Source organism: Chrysochloris asiatica, unplaced genomic scaffold, assembly GCF_000296735.1.
Source record: "Chrysochloris asiatica unplaced genomic scaffold, ChrAsi1.0 scaffold00137, whole genome shotgun sequence".
Classification (NCBI taxonomy): Eukaryota; Metazoa; Chordata; class Mammalia; order Afrosoricida; family Chrysochloridae; genus Chrysochloris; species Chrysochloris asiatica.
Window position 1 is genome coordinate 8,387,100 of NW_006408655.1, and position 16,902 is coordinate 8,404,001.

A 16,902-nucleotide genomic window follows, 5' to 3' on the forward strand; every position below is an offset into this window, starting at 1 on the left:
ACATGTAAGTTATTCCACTTGATGTTGTCCTACATAATTCTTAGGTTTTCTTAAATTTTTTTTTCTTCTTTTATTCTGGTTGTTCCTCAAGAGAGTTATCTCTAAGCTCACCAATTCGGCCTTCCATTGATTCAATTCTACTCCTTTGCCCTTTCAATATTAGCATCTGAAATCTTAGCACTAGTTTTTTGGGTTTCTATTTGCTAGTTTTGCTTAGTTTCTCATTTTTCATTTATTTTGTCAGTTTATTCTTGTAGTGTTTTCCTTTGGTTTTGCTTTCTTCTTCAGGTTTCTTGATCCTTCTCTCAATCCATTGGAAATACCTATATATCATTCTATTGACTTCCTTATAAACTAGTTTCAATACAATTTCTTCCTCAACAAGGTCTTCTGGTTCTGTATTTTGGTCCCTTGTTTGATGTAGTCTGTCTTCATGTAAATTGAAATAGTTGTTTCTGAGGCAGTGGTGTCATTGTGTCTGCACTGAATTGATGATTGTGTGTTGGTGTATTCCTAGACACTCCCCACCTGTCTCCTGCTGGGTGTAACAGAGAATGATAATGAGTGTGCAGTTCTCTGTTTGCTGTCTGTGTAGCATAGTTAAGGGTAGATTTGGGTGGTCTATCGTTGTTCAGGTGGTACAGGAGTGAGTAAGGACTCTTGCTCAGTTAGTTGGTGGGGCTACAGAAGGCACTAATATGGCTGGGCAGTATGGGCACAATTGCTGTTTCCTGGCCAACTTGGGAAAAAAGTAAGAAAAGAAAAGGAAAAAAAATCCAAATAACAGCCCAAAATAAAGATAGTAGAGAAGAAAAAGAATTAATAAGCAGCAGCAAGAAGAAATAATTTAACAACTGATAAGAAAAAAAAAAGGAAAGTAAAATAAACACAAAGGAAGGACCCAAATCAACAATGAACACAACATCTCCAACAATTAGAAAAAGGCCAGCAAAGTAAGCGTACAGTCATCAGAAGAAAAGAAACAGTAAGTATTAGAATAGAAATCAATTAATTAGGAAACAGAAAAGCAATTGAAAAAATCAACAAGACAAGAATCTGGCTCTTTGAAAGGATTAATAAAATTGATAAAATATTGGCAAATCATAACAAAAGAAAAGAGAGAGAAGATGCAAATAACAGGCATAAGAAATTATAACCAAGAAAACTCTATGGCGCAGTTCTACCCTGTCATATGAGGTCCTATGAATTTAAATGAGCTCACTAGGCACCCAACAACAACATAGAAAACACCTTAAATAATGGTCATGGATGTAGAAGGAGGATCAAGTGTAAGTTGTATCCAGGTCTACAAAGAAGGAGTTTCAAGAAAAGGGTCCCTCTACTTGCCCCACAGGTTTGAGCTTGCTAGCTGCTCTACAGGAGAAAGATGAGACTTTCTGCTCCCATGAAGATTTAAAACCCAATATAGGGTTGCTATGAGTCAGAATCGACTCCACGGCACATAACAACAACAGCAAGAATAAGAATGTTATATGCAGCAGGGATGCTTAGGAAGATGAAGTCTAAATGCCCAATGGATTTGAACAAATTTAGTGGTGGGATGAAATCAGATAGTTTGAAGAGTAAATGGAAGAGTAAGAATGCAGAAGTATCAACTGCAGATTACTTACGGGAAAATTATGGCCAAGAGGAGAAAGAGAATAATAGAATAATTGTTGTTGTTAAGTGCCGTCGAGTTGAACCCATAGCGAACCTATATAGGGTTTCCAAGGAGCAGCTGGTAAGCTTGAACCACCAACCTTGCAATTCAAAGTGACTTTGCAGTCCAGCGCATTAACCCATAGCCCCATATCAGGAAGAAATAGAGGATCAAGGGAGGATAGGTTAATTTTGTTTAGCTGGTTGTTTTTTTGTTTGTATATGAAGCATCTCACTATATTTATAGACTCACGGGGATAAAAGATGCTAAAAGGCTGAAGATTCAGGAAGTTATTATTCAAGGTTCAATTCAAAGAGACAGAACAAGGAGAATTTAATATAAATTATAATTTTTATCTTAAAATGATGATTCTGAAGGTTGAATTAAAGAACATTTAATTCTTTAAATACTTAATAAAGAACTACTAAAAAAATTGCTTACCAGATTATTTAAAAGGCAAAAAGCACACAAGGGTGTCTGAAAGTAGCAACTGCAAGAAGCCACCTATAATCTTTGGAAGTGAGGTAATGATGAAGGCAAAGAGGAAATGGAATTCACAAGTGGAAGTGGAGTTCAACAGTGGGAGAGACATTTTGCTAAAGGGAATCAAAGATCTATCATGAAGATAGCAATTGAGCTGGGCTTAATTAAGTAAGAGATGAAAGACTAATCCGTGAGTTGTACATAACCTGGCAAATGCTTAAGATAAGCACTGTGAACCACAAAGTTGGCGTGGAGCCCAGCATTCGCTCAGTGGGAGAAAGATGAGACTTTCTGCTCCTGCAAGCGTTTAAAGCCTCAGAAACACTATGCAAATGCTTTGAGTTGGAACCAGCTGGAAGGCACTTGTCAATAACAAATAAATATGTATTGATTCGATGAAATGATGGACACTTAGTACTCCAGTTTGAGACTTGAGTGGTAGAAATAGTGTATGGAACAAGGCTGCAAAGAGATTAAGGATGATTCAGAAAGTCTTGAATACTAGACTAAAGTGTTTATACTTTAGGAAGTTATTGGAAAACATTTTGTTTGAGTAAGGGGGTGACATAATTAGAACTATAAATTATGGAATAAGGAGCTCTAGTAGCGTAGTGATTACGAGTCGGGCTGCAAATCGCAAGGTCACCTGACTAAAGGTTGGACCCACCAGTCCTCCAGATATGAAAAGACAAGGCGATCTGCTCCAGTAAAGATTCGAACCTAGGAAATCCTGTGAGTCAGTTCTACTTTGTTCTCTAGAATCCTTATGTGTCAGAGTTGACAGGGTAGCACAAAGCAACACAACTGCTGATTGGGGTGAAGGAAGGAGAGAAACAGTTTATTTTTTGCATGGGAGGAATGACGAAAAGCAGACAGGAGGTTTTGAGGTCTTCACAGGACACCTTGTTGCTGTTATTAAGTGTTGCAGAGTCGGCTCCAACTCACAGCGACCCTGAATAGAGTTTCAAAGGAGCAACTAATGTGTTTGAACTGCCGACCTTGAGTTTAGCAGTTCAGTGCTTATCCTACAGTGCTACACCAGGACTCGCTTAGAGCACAAAAAGATGAAAATCCAGGTCTGCTGTTTAGCGGAGTCCACGCAGGAAATGGCGGTTTGAAAGTTATCTGCACAGAGATTGTGGGCCTGTAGCTGGGCGAATGCAGTGCATTATATTGTTTGAATCCATAACCAGTCCTGTGGCCAAAAACTGAAACGGCAATGCCTCCTGATTTACAACTTTCATGTGGGCCTGCACTCATTGTAGTAGGAGAATTCCCAGTCCTATTTTGGTTCAAAGCCCTGGACTCAGGGAACTGAGGAGGCATTTGGCTTAGCGGGTACAGAACTAGACCCCTGGTGGGACAATGGGCGTCTCTGACTGTGGAGAGCACTTCTGCGACCTGCGCAGGCGCAGCCCGGTGTCTCCTAGCAACCAGGACCAACAGCAGACTAGGAGGCAAGGGATTGCTGCCGCGGGTGTGGATCTCAGGAATTGAGGAGTCACTTACTCCGTGGGAACTCGGGCAGGTAAAGGCAGGTCCGTGGCTGTATGTACTGCTCCTCCTGAAGAGACCCAGGGAGAGACCAGGACAAAACTTTGCGAATGAGAAAGAGCCGCGCTCCACTGACTTGTTAGAAGTTGTCCGACCCTGCCCAGCACCCACAGTGTAAGATGGGCGTTGGGTTGGGTTTCATGAATGTTCCAGCCACTGTCCATTTATCAGGTGACAAAACTGAGTCCCCTAGAGGGGACATAAGGGCTATAGATTCAGTTACTTAACTGTGACCATCTCAAGAAGACTTTCCTCCTGCCCTCTAAGTCTTCTCAAAAGAAATATTCCCCATTAGAAAACAGATCATACGCTGAAAATACACAGGAGAATTACAAATAACCAGTAAATTTGTGGGGAAAAAAAGTGGCTCCTCTGTAGTTTTCAAGAAAATGCTTAAAGGTTTTAATATTTTTCATATCTGGTGCTCTTTTCACCTAATTAGTTTACTTCTAGAGATTTATCTGAAATGAAATAGGTGGGGATGTGGATGAAAATGTAATGTCTGAATATGTCCATTGTAGCTTTGGTCATAATTCCAGAAATTTGAAAATAAATGCTTAACAATTAGAAGGCTGATTATAAAGAATGGATTTTAAAGTATTATTTTAAATGACGTAATATGCTGATCCATTGGGGATGAGATAGAGGAGATAGATTTCATGTGTTTGGCCATTTATTATTGAAGAACACAGTAAGAACATAGTTCCGTTTAGGGATGGGGTGAGAGTGGTGGTGGTGTTGATTGTGTTCTGTGGAATCACTTCTGATTTAGTGTGACCACCCTGTACAGCAGGGGTGGGGAATCTTTTTCTGCCAAGGGCCATGCAAAATTATCAACTTAAAAATTAGCCTGCTGGAATTGAGAGTGCCTTGGCAGGGCCAGACCAGATTGCTCGGGCCGAGGGACTCCTAGTGTGGCGCTGTAGGATGAGCACTGGATTATGAACCACAAGGTCAGCAGTTCAAACCCACCAGTTGCTCCCCAGAAATGAGCCTGGATTATGAACCACAAGGCCAGCAGTTCAAACCTACCAGCTGCTTCTCAGAAACCCTATAAAGGTGTCACTATGAGTCAGAACCGACTTGGTGGCACTTAGCAACAACTTACAGCCGCGGACCGGACGTTTACCATCCCTGCTGTATAGGGTTTCTGAGACAGTAAATCTTAACTGAAGCAGAAAATCTCATCTTTCTCACACAGAGATTCAAACTGCTGATCTCCAAATGCCTAACCCACTAGGCTACCAGGGAACCTTAGGGGTGGGAATGTTGCGTAATGTTGAGTGGGTTCTGACTCCTGGTAGTTGGCGGTGGTTATGTTTCATGGAGTCAGTTCTGACTCATAGTAACCCTGTATAGGATTTCTGAGGTTGTGAATCTTTACTGGGACAGAAAGCCTCATCCTTCTCCCACGGAACAGCTGGTAGTTTAAAACTGCTGACCTTGAGGCTAGCCGCCTGACTCATAACCACTATACTACCAGAGCTCCTAGTGACCTTGTATAGGGTTTCCAAGAGTGGCTGTGGGTTTGAACTGTCAACCTTTCTGTTGAGCACAATTAGCACTCCAGTGCTTATCCAACAGCGCTACACAAGTGGCATGGTAAAATGAGTTTAGAAAACACACAAGAAACGAACTATCAAAATGCTAAGAGCGCTGATTTACCTGTGTTTTTCTTTGGGTGATTTTTATTTTGTTCCTTTGACAGTCTTTGTTTTCCAACTTCTGTTGAATGAAATCCATTACTTTTCTAAGAAACAAGAAGTTGTTAAAAGTATCAATGGACAGAGTGGTGAAATGGTCAAATGGATTTATTTCAACTTCAAAAAGTCAAAAGAATCTATGTTTTTAATTTGTTGTCTTTGTAGCTTTAAAGGAAAACATATTTAATGAATAAAATAGCATCGGGGAATATTGCGGAACCTTGGTGGCGCAGTGGTCAAGTGCTCAGCTGCTAACTGACAGGTCAGCAGTTTGAACTCACAAATGGCTCTTTTGTAGAAAATACCTAGCAATCTGCTATTGGAAGCCTAGAAAACCCTTTTTGTTTTGTTGTTAAGTGTCATCGAGTTGGTTTCAACTCATAGTGATCCTGTATAGGGTTTCTGAGAAGCAGCTGGTGAACTTGAACGTCGGACCTTGTGGTTCAAAATGACTTTGCAGTCCAGCACATTAACCCACAGCATCACACAGGGACTCCAGAAAGCCCTATGGGGCAGTTTTATTCTATCCTTTGGGACACTTTGAGTGGAAACCAACTGCGTGGCACATAACAACATTACAATGATACAGAATGGGTTTCAGTGGAACTTCTAGACTAAGACAGATCGGTGATCTGTTTCTGAAAATCAGCCAATGCAAACCTTATGAGTGATAAAGGTCAGATCTTGTGCATGGGGGTTGCCATGAGTACTAAGCCCAATTATAAAGAGCAAACAATAAGTTAGTTACATCAAGTTAACTAAAAGTGAAATGTTTTGTTTACATTTTTTGTTATTGTTTTAATTGTACAGTCTTCTCTGAGGCTTATTTTCCCATGGTGCTGTAGGATAAGAACTAGGCTGCTAACTGTAAGGTCAGCAATTCAAACCCACCAACTGCTCCTCAGAAACTCTATAAAGGGTCACTATGAGTTGGAACCAACTCGACAGCACTCAACAACAACAGTGGCAGTTTTGGAAGCATGGTAGCTCGTTCACACCTATATTAAAGAATACTTTTTGTTATCTGGGAAATTGACAAAAATGTTAAGTCAGAGAGAGTAGGATTTTTAATACCATTCTCAAAATCATTATTCCCTGGAAAAATGTAATTAGTGATTTCAATAAATACCAAATGCCTATTATATACAAGATACCGTTCTGATGCTTGGACTTTATCAGTGCCACAAACCAGACAAAATATCCTGCCTTTTGTGATACTTAACAGCAAATCTCAAAAGTAATTTGAATTTAGGCTCCCATGCCCTATACATGAACTGCAAACATGGCAAACTATTTCTTGTTTGTAGTGCTGTAGGATAAGCACTTAACCATAAACTCTATTTGAACTGAAAGGTCAGCAGTTCAAACTCACCAGCCAGTTCTCGGAAATCCTATACAGGACCTCTATGAGTTGGAACAAACTAGATGGCACTTTAACAGCAACAACAACAAGTAAAAATTATATCACAAATATATTCACTTCCTTTCCAAATTGGAAACCAGGGCTCAATCTCAACAATTTTTCTAATGAGTTCCTTTAAATTTACAGAGTTTGAAATAAAGAACTAGGTAAAATATTTGTACATATGCAATCATTTCATTTTCTTTTAGAACAACTTAAAATTTCAAGAAAGGGCTAAAACCTCCTCCTAAGGACATAGGTAGCTGCAAGATTTTAAATATATATATAAAACATACAAATGACACTTTAACCATAAATTGTATCTTTTTCTAGGATGGGTAAAAAGATAAAGAAGGAAGTAGAACCTCCTCCTAAGGATGTGGTAAGTTTCTGATTTGAATACCAGTAGCACTTTAACAACCAGTTTTTAAAATAAATTGTTAAAACAGTTTGGCATGTACCAGAATATACATGAATACATGGTGGCAGAAGTCCAAAGTCTGACTAATGATAAGATTAGTCAGAGAAATCTAACATTATGTAAACAAACATTTACAGCATTGTCATTACATAATTATCACAATTAGAGAGCAATTATTAGCTTTTTCCAGTATGTGGATGGCATATTTATAAGCCTAGTTAATGAATAAATACTTTTGGCCTGCTCTTTTAAATACTTTAGATGCCAGTCTCTCCCTTATGTTAATTATTCAAATGAATTCTCAAAGATAGCTAGAGGTTATGCTATTGCTATTAGATATGTCTATAAAGTTGTCTGAAGATGAGTTCACAGGCACTTGAACATCAGAAGTCCTATTCTCCAATTCTGTAAAGACAGAAGTCAGGGTTTGTCTAATTTTTTTATAATCCAAATGCTTAACAAGTGCACTTTACCCTCCACAAAGCCTTTGCCCCTCTGTTTAAAGTATAGTTTATACCTTCTCTCTAAACTTTATAAAAGTCTGATTAAAGATGGAAGATGATCTTTGATAGCTTTTTGTTTAGAAACTTATTTTGAAACATGTATTATGTGATGTTTCTGCAAAAAAAATGAGAGTAGAAAAGAAAGTAGAGTCCATTGGGTCAGCATTTTAAAGTTTTAAGGAGTTTAATACGGCATTGTCGTCGGTAACGCTGGAGCCTTGGGCTTTCCAACAGGAGCTTTGTTCCAGGGCTGCTCTCAGACTGCTCTTTTGGTCAAGTTGTTGATTTTTGCCAAGTTATTTCTGTTTCTCTTAAATAACTGTTGTAGTAGCCAATTCATTAAGGTTGTTGCATTTTAAGCTCCTAGGTGGTGCAAATGGTTAATGCGTTCAGTTCTTAACCTAGAGGTTGCAGGTTCCAGTCCACCCAGAGGCACCGTGGAAGAAAGGCCTGGTGATCTACCTTTCCAAAAAATCAGCCACTGAAAACACTATGAAGCACAGTGCTACTCTGACACAATAGGGTCAGCGTGAGTTGGAATCAAGTCCAGGTCCACTGGTTTGGATACTGAGTGAATTAAAATGAAATAACGTACATATGTGCCTGGCACATGGTTAGCATGCAGTCAGTGGAATCTTTGATAATGGTGATCCTCTGGGCTGTGCCTCCCACACATAACCATTATTTTAGCTTCTCTAAAGTGTTCTAGAATCTTAGTTTTTCATTGTACCCTGGGTGTGCATCATCCCCTTTGTGTGTGTTGCATTATCACATAATTGGCATCTTATTAACAGAAAGTACATTCCTGAACACAGTACTTGATGACCAGCACATCTGGGTGAAAACCACCATATTTTTGTATATACTATGCACAAGTAAATGATATGCACACCCATATAATGCACAGGGAATCCAATCCCCATCTCCTTTCATCAGCTGACTCTTTGAGTCAGCTAATGTATGAGGGGGTTGTGAGGTCTGCAAAAACTCATTACCATGCAAACATTGTGGGGGTAGTGTGCCTTTGAGTCCTTTCCAACACATAGTGATCTATATAGGGTTTCTGAGGCCATAACTTTTTATGGGAAGAAAAGTCCTTATCTGTTTTTCCTCAACGCATACATTATTTAGGTAAAAATATGGTAAATTGTTGTTAAGTGCCCTCAAGTTGGATCTGACTCATAGTGACATTGAGTAGGGTTTCCAAGGAGTGGCTGGTGAGCTTGAACTGCTGACTTTGTGATTCAAATCAACCTTGCAGTCCAGCACATTAACCCACAGTGCCACAGTTAGAGGGCTTTTTCTTTGTCTAATATACTTCCTGTTATTTTATATTTTGCTAGTGTTGTCCTTGGTTCCAATTTTGGGGGGCATGATTAGACAACTCCAGTCCTTTGTTGCTATTGTTTTTAGGTGCCATTGAGTTGGTACCAACTTATAGCAACCCTATGCATGTCAGAATGAAACACTGCCTGGTCCTGGGCCATCCTCACAGTCATTGCTTCACCTAAGCCCATTGCTGCTGTCATTGTGCCATTCCATCTTGCTGGGGGTCTTCCTCTTTATCTCCGACACGACACTTTACCAAACATGACAACCTTCTCCAGGGCCTGGTCCTTCCTAATAACATGTCCAAAGTATGAAATATGATGTCTGGCAATCCTGGTTTCCAAACAACACTAGACTTCTTCCAACACAGATCTGTTTGTTCTTTTGGTAGTCCATGGTACTTTCAATATGCTCCTCCAACACCCTAATGCAAATGCATTAATTCTTTTGTGGTCTTTCTTATTCACTGTCCAACTTTTGCATGCATATGAGGTTATTGAAAATACTATGACTTGAGTCAGGCGCACCTTAGTCCTCAAACTGACATCTTTGTTCCTGAACACTTTAAAGAGGTCATGTGCAGCAGATTTGCCCAATGCAATATGTCCTTTGTTTTCTGTCTGTCTTTTTTTTTTTTTAAAAAAAGCTTTTATTGTGAATTGAGTGCAAGTTTACATGGGAGAACATAGGTTTTGCACTCATCCTATCATATTTTGTATCATTGTAATAATTACAATCCCTTCCATGCATCATCATTTAACAATATGTACTTCTATTCTCTCTGGGTTTTTTGTTGTTGTTGTTGTTGTTGTTTTACCGTATATACTCAGGAATATATAATCATTAAACAACCAAAGGGTGCATTCTGCAAGCCAGTTTCTGGCTCCCAGCACACAGCCTTTCTCTTTCTATGAGTCTAGAGTCCTCAGCTACTTAACTTCTCCATACCATCACCTCTGCCTCTATCTCTGGCTTCACTGCTTCTTTGGTTCAGGTCCCATGTTCTGCTCAGGCTTTTCTGTCTTGATGGTTACTAGTGTCTTCTGTTACTGGAAGTGTAAGATTAACTACTCCCCACAACTTCTACCTTTACAGTTGTGACCATCACAATTAGTCACTATTGAGTCAAAAGAATCCAATCCCCATTTCCTTTCATCAGACCCATCTAGATAAGATGAAAACTATCAGTGGGGAGTCTACCCCTTCCCTGGACACCCCCCCCATCCCTCCCCCACTGCACACTCTGAAACTAAACTCCCTCTTGAAAACTTGTAAGCCAGCCACTTCATGCCATTATAGTACCCCCCTCCCCCCATTTTAGGTAACTAATGTCTAAATTGCCCATTACTATCAATCCTGTATACCTAGGGGATAGGCTTGATCCTTGATGTGACGACTCCTTCCCTCGCAGTTGGTATTTTGAGCTATTACATCTAATGGAGCTCTAGTAGCATAGTGGTTATGAATCGGGCTGTGAACCTTAAGGTCAGCAGATCTGAACTACCAGCTGCTCCGCGGGAGAAAGATGAGGCTTTCTGCTTCCGTGAAGATTTACAGCTTCGGAAACCCTGTACAGGGTCACTATGAGTCGGTTCCGACTCCACGGCACATAACCAACAACCACCACCACATCTATAAGCATAAGGAGCTCTGGTAGCATAGTGGATACAAATTAGGCTGCTAAGCTCATGGTCAACAGTTCGAAACTACCAGCTATTCCGCGGGAGAAAGATATGGCTTTCTGCTCCCATAAAGATTTACAGCCTCGGAAACCCGGTACAGGGTCGCTATGAGTCAGAACTGACTGCACGGTACATAACAACAACAACAACATCTATAAGCATAGGTCAAGTTCATCACATAGAAGCAATTTACACTTGCTTCCTTTATCCAATTTTTTTTTTTTTATCTTCCTCAAGCAAGCTCTGCTCATCAAGCCATAGAAACTAGGTCAGATGGATACTATCTGCAAGTTTGGACGTTCTTGTGCGTCAACCCCCACTTCACGTCACTTGGATGCTTCACTCTCAGCTCTAGCCCTCCGTGGCTAGGTCAGTGTCCGTGGGCTCAGGAATTCTCAAGTCTCCCTCAACTTCACACCAACCAGCCCTTCCTTCCTCATCTCTTTCTCATTTCAAGGTCCACAGGAGTCTATGGAACTTGCTTGCATTGATGGCTCCCTGGTGAACAACTTGCTTATTATTATTATAGCTCAGTAGCCTGCCGTTTTTTGTTTTTTTCCTGCTGGTCTTTCTTTCAGGATGTATCTTCTGTTCCTCTAGCCGCTCCAGGCTGATCTATATGTTCTTTCAAGTGGAAATGTCCCATGTCAGAAGATCCTGGGTAGGTCTCAGAATTCTACCTAATGTCCTATATACTATACTACAAAGGCTTTGCAAGAAGTCTATTTCACTGGGCAAGTTCTAGAACCCCTTTTAAGTATTCCAATCAGTTATAGGCTGAGGACAGGCTTACAAGCTTTCTATAATCATGTTTCCCAATATTCCTTTCTTTCTCACTCAAGTGTCTTATTTTACAATAGTAGACAAGATAAACCAATATGCATATGACAGTCAACCATCTTAACATTATTTCCCCTCTTTTACCCATTCAGACTGTGTCTCGATTCCTGTATCACAGAACCTGTTCCAAGGTTGAACATATATCACTATTTACCTCTGTTCCATTTAGCCCAAGCAAACTTAGCTCAGTGTTCCCCTATCTACCATGTTCTTTCATCGCCTTATCCCTTCTTTTGTATTGTTCTCCCCAACACCAAACTATGATGTCTGTCCTCTAGTCTGTGATCTACCATTCCCTCCCTCCTACCCCTTAAAACCAACAAAGTTGTTTTTGTGTTCTGTTTTTTTTTTTCTTTTAGTATGGATATTTTTTCTTTTACAATAATGGTCTTATGCAATATTTGTCCTTTTTTGAGGGACTAATTTCACTCACCATAATGTCCTCAAGGTTCATCCATGTTATGCAGTGATTACAGTTTTATTGTTATTAAGGTAACATAATATTCCATTGTCTATATGTAACAAAAATTATTTTCCTTTCTAACATTGATGGTTTATCCCTTCTTCCATTGATGAGCACTTAGGCTGCCTCTATCTTTTTGTTATTATGAATAGTGCTACGATAAATATTGGTGTGCATATATCTACTCGTGTTCTGGCTCATATTTCGTGTGGATCTATACCAAGTAGAGGAATTGCTGGATCATAAGGTATTTCTATTTCTAAGGAAGCACCATACCGTTTTTCAGTGGTTGAACCATTTTGCATTCCCACTAGCAATGTAGGATGGTTCCAGTTTCTCCACGTCCTTGCCAGAATTTATTGTCCTGTGCTTGCTTGAACTTCGCTGTTATTGCTGGTGTGAGATGATATCTCATTGTTTTGATTTTCATCTCGCCAATGGCTCCAATTGTAAACATTCTTCATATGTTTGCTGGCTGCCCGGATGTCTTCGTTGGTGATGTGTTTGTTCATGTCTGGTTCCCATTTTTAAATTGGGTTATTAGTCTTTTTCTTGTAGAGGTGTTGTAGTTTCCTATATATTTTAGAGATTAATCCCTTGAGTGATATGTCATTGCAAAAGGTTTTTTCCCATTCTGTGGGTTTCCTTTTACTCTTTTGATGAAATCTTTTGATGCACATAAGTTGCTAATTTTTAGTATGTCCCAATCTTCTCTTTTGTCTTATTTGTTTGTTGTGCAATTCTCGTAATGTTTGGTAATCTATGTGTGCCCCGTATTAGAGCCCTTAAATTTGTCCCTATTTTTTCATGGATGACCTTTATAATTCTGGGATTCACATTTAGGTTTTTAATCCATGTTGAGCTGGTTTTTGCATATGGTGTGAGGTAAAGTTCTTGTTTCAATCTTTTGCACATTGATTTCCAATTTTGCCAGCACCAGCTGTTGAAGAGACTGTCTCCTCCCCACTCAATGTATTTTGGCCCTTTGTCAAAGATCAGTTGGGCTGTATGTGGATGGGTTAATTTCTGGATTCTCAAGTCTGTTCCATTGATCTATGTATCTTTCATTGTACCAGTACCAGGCTGTTTGGATCACTGTAGCCATGTAGTAAATTTTGAAATCAGGGAGTGAGAGACCTCCAACTTTGTTCTTCTTCATCATTTAATTTCTTGACTGCTGCTTCCAGTCCTAGTATTAACAAAAATATGTATCTCTAGCTTGCTCAGCCTGCCACAGTCTAGAAGGTAACCAAAATCATGTAAAAATTACCAGTGGTCTATGACTCATAAGATCTATCTTGAACCAGTGCCTTTCCCAAGGGTTTTTCTGTGCTTACCCTATTTTGACTTTTGAGTTAATGAAGTGGATAGAGTAGTAAAATATTTAACCCCTTTCAATAGCTTGTAAATTGTAATACTTCAAAAGAATATACCACAATTTACAAAATATTTACTTAGAGGTTTTCTTCAGAGTCTTTGAAAGATGTGTTGTACAAATTTGAAATGAAAAGAATTAAACAGGAGAGGGATCTATAAGTGCTTGCAAAGATAAATTTTTGGTGTCAACTAATAGTAATTTGGTTCTTAAAGAATTTCCTAATAACATGGTATGGCACTATGGGTTAATGTACCAGACAGCAAAGCCGTTTGAACTACAAGGTCAGCGGTTCAAGCTCACCTGCTGCTCCTCGGAAACCCTATACAGGGTCACTATGGATTGGAACTGACTCGACGGCACTTCAAAACAACAACAAAAATTTTCATTGGTTTTTCATCAACTGGTCAAATGGGTAATAAGGACATTAACAAGAGTGTTTATTGATATGATTAAAATTTAAAAATCCCTTTGTTCTTCTTAATAGTCTCAATTGTCATAACATATACTAAATAATACGGTGGTGGTAGTTGTATGCTGTGGAATTGGTTCCGACTCATAGTGACTTTTCTTAAGCTTTTGTAGGTTTTCTGAGGTTGTAAATCTTTATTGAAGCAGAAAGGCTCATTCTTTTTCCATGGAGTGACTGGTAAATTCGAACTGCTGACCTTGGGGTTAGCAACCCTGTTCATAGTCCACTATGTTATCAGGGTTCAAATATTACATAAAACAGCACAAATAATTACCAGCTTACCTTACTCTAAAAATCTGCTACTTTAATTCAGTTTACAAAGTAAACTAGGGGTCATTTTGTAAAGAAACTTTTTATTATGAATTAAATGATGGTTTACAGAACAGATCATCAGTTTTACATTCAACAAATCACATACTTTGCTTCATTACATGGTTGCAATCTCCTCCATGTACCAACAGTTAACAGCATTTACCTCTGTTCACTTTAACCACTGCATTCCTCCCTGTGTCGCCTGCCACCCATCTTTCCTCTGCCAACCTGCCTCTGGTTGTATATTGTAAAGGTCATTAAAAAAATAATAATAATAACATGAAAGATGTTGTATACCTATGGACTTCACCAGACAGCATATACAGAAATCAAACTGACTACATCTGGAGAAAGAGACAGTGGAAAACTCCATATCATTAGCCAAAATAAGGTTGGGGCAACCTGTGGAACAGACGATCAGTTGCTCATATGCAAGTTCAGGCTGAAGCTGAAGAAAATTAAAACAAACCCAGGAGAGCCAAACTGTGACCTTGAATGTATCCCACCTGAATTTAGAGCTCATCTTAAGAGCAGAGTTGATGCTTTAGACACTGTTGACTGAAAACCAGAAGAGCTGTGGGATTATATCAAGAACACCATATAGGAAGAAAGCAAAAGGTCATTAAGAAGACAGAAAGAAGGAAAAGACCAAAATGGATGTAAGAAGAGACACTGAAACTTGGCTTGCTCTGCAGCATAGTGATGCTAAAGCAATTGGAAGAAATGAGGAGCTAAAACAGCTGAACAGAATGTTTCAAAAGGAAGCTCAAGAAGACAAAGTCAAATATTATAATGAAATGTACAAAGATCTGGTTTTAGAAAACCAAAAGGAAGGACATGCTCTTCATTTCTCAAGCTGAAAGAACTGAGGAAAAAATTCAAGCCTCGACTTGAAGTACTGAAGGATTCTTTGGGCAAAATATTTAATGAGGCAGAAAGCATCATATTAGATGAAAGGAATACACAGAGTCACTGTACCAAAAAGAAATGGCCGATATACAACCATTTCGAGAGGTAGCATATGATCAAGAGCCAATGATACTGAAGGAAGAAGTCCAAGGTTCATTGAAGGCATTGGCAAAGAACAAAGCTCTGGGAATTGATGGAATACAAATTGAAATGTTTCAACAGACTGATGCAGCACTGGAGGCACTCACTCATCTATGCCAAGTAATTTGTAAGACAGCTATTCAGCCAACTGTTTGGAAGGAGATCTATGTTTGTGCCCATTTCAAAGAGAGGTGGCCCAACAGAATGCAGAAATCATTGGACAATATCATTAATATCCCATGCAAGTAAAATTTTGATAAAGATAATTCAAAAATGGCTGCAACAGTATATTGACAGGGAACTGCCAGAGGTTCAAGCTGGATTCAGACAAGGATCTGGAATGAGGGATATTTCATTGCTGATGTCAGATGGCACTTGGCTGAAAGCAGAGAGTACTTGTACTTTAGTTACTGTACAAAGGCTTCCAACTGTGTGGATCATGAAAAGTTATTGACCACATTGTGGAGAATGAGTATTCTGGAACACTTAATCTTGCTTATGAGGAACCTGTACATAGACTAAGAGGCAATTGTTCGAACAGAACAAGGGAACACTGAATGGTTTTAAATTTGGAAAGGTGTGCACCAGGATTGGATTCTTTCACTATATTTTTATCTAGTCTGTATAGGCTTATTAACAACCTGCAATATGCAGATGATACAATCTTGATTGCTGAAAGGGAAGAAGAATTAAAACACTTACTGATGAAGATCAAAGACGACAGCTTTTGGTATGGATTGCACCTCAGTGTACAGAAAACCAAAATCCTCACCACTGGACCAATAAATAACATCATGATAAATAGAGACAACTTTGAAGTTGTCAAAGACTTCACTTTGCTTAAATCTACCATCATACATTCATGGAAGCAACAATCAATAAATCAAATGACATATGGCATTAGGCAAATCTGGTGCACAAGACCTCTTTAAAGTGTACAAGAGCTTGAGGACTAAAGTGCACTGGACCCAAGCCATGGGATTTTCAGTAGCCTCATATGAATGTGAAAGTTGGACAGTGAATAAAGAAGAATTGATGCATTTCAGTTATGGTGTTGGAGAAAAATATTAAAGGTACCACAGACTGCTAGAAGAACAAACACATCAGTGTTAGAAAAAGTACAACCCAGAATGCACCTTAGAAGTCAAGATGGCTAGACTTCATCTCTCATACATCAAATATATTATCAGGAGCGACCAGTCCCTGGAGAACGTTGAGTGAAGGGACAATGAAAAAGAGGGGTCCCCAATGAGATAGATTGGCACAGTGGCAGCAACAATGGGCTCAAGTGTAGGAGCAGCAGAGGCGGGTCTTTATGGCAGATAGGGTAGAGGTGCAGTGAAGATCTCTGTCAGCAATACCACAGAATACTAGGCGAAGCGGGTTTAGAGCAGAGCTCCAAAACTCTGAACCACATATCTAGGAATATTTAAAAAAGTTTGAAGGCTTATAGATAGTGGAACTTGTAGCGGAAGTAAGAAATCTCATACTTTAGAACCTGCTGGGCTCAGCGGCAGGAGCCAACAACTTGGCGAGACCAAATGGCAAGAACAAGCGGGGGAGCAAGCAGCTGTACCATGGAATAATGCCACGGGAACCTCAGAGCAAAGGTGGACAGTATACTTTCTCGGTTTGGCTTTGTTCTGATTTTTT

General features: G+C 39.4%; 1 protein-coding gene across 1 annotated transcript in view; it reads left to right on the forward strand.

Moving 5' to 3' along the window:
- Positions 1-3,508: 3,508 nt before the first annotated feature.
- Positions 3,509-16,902, forward strand: part of ARMC3 (armadillo repeat containing 3) — a 154,640-nt gene continuing 141,246 nt past the window's right edge. The window contains exons 1-2 of the mRNA XM_006869910.1: positions 3,509-3,600; positions 7,136-7,184. Of these exons, the coding sequence (XP_006869972.1) occupies positions 3,509-3,600; positions 7,136-7,184 (141 nt within the window). The remainder of the gene's footprint in view (positions 3,601-7,135; positions 7,185-16,902) is intronic.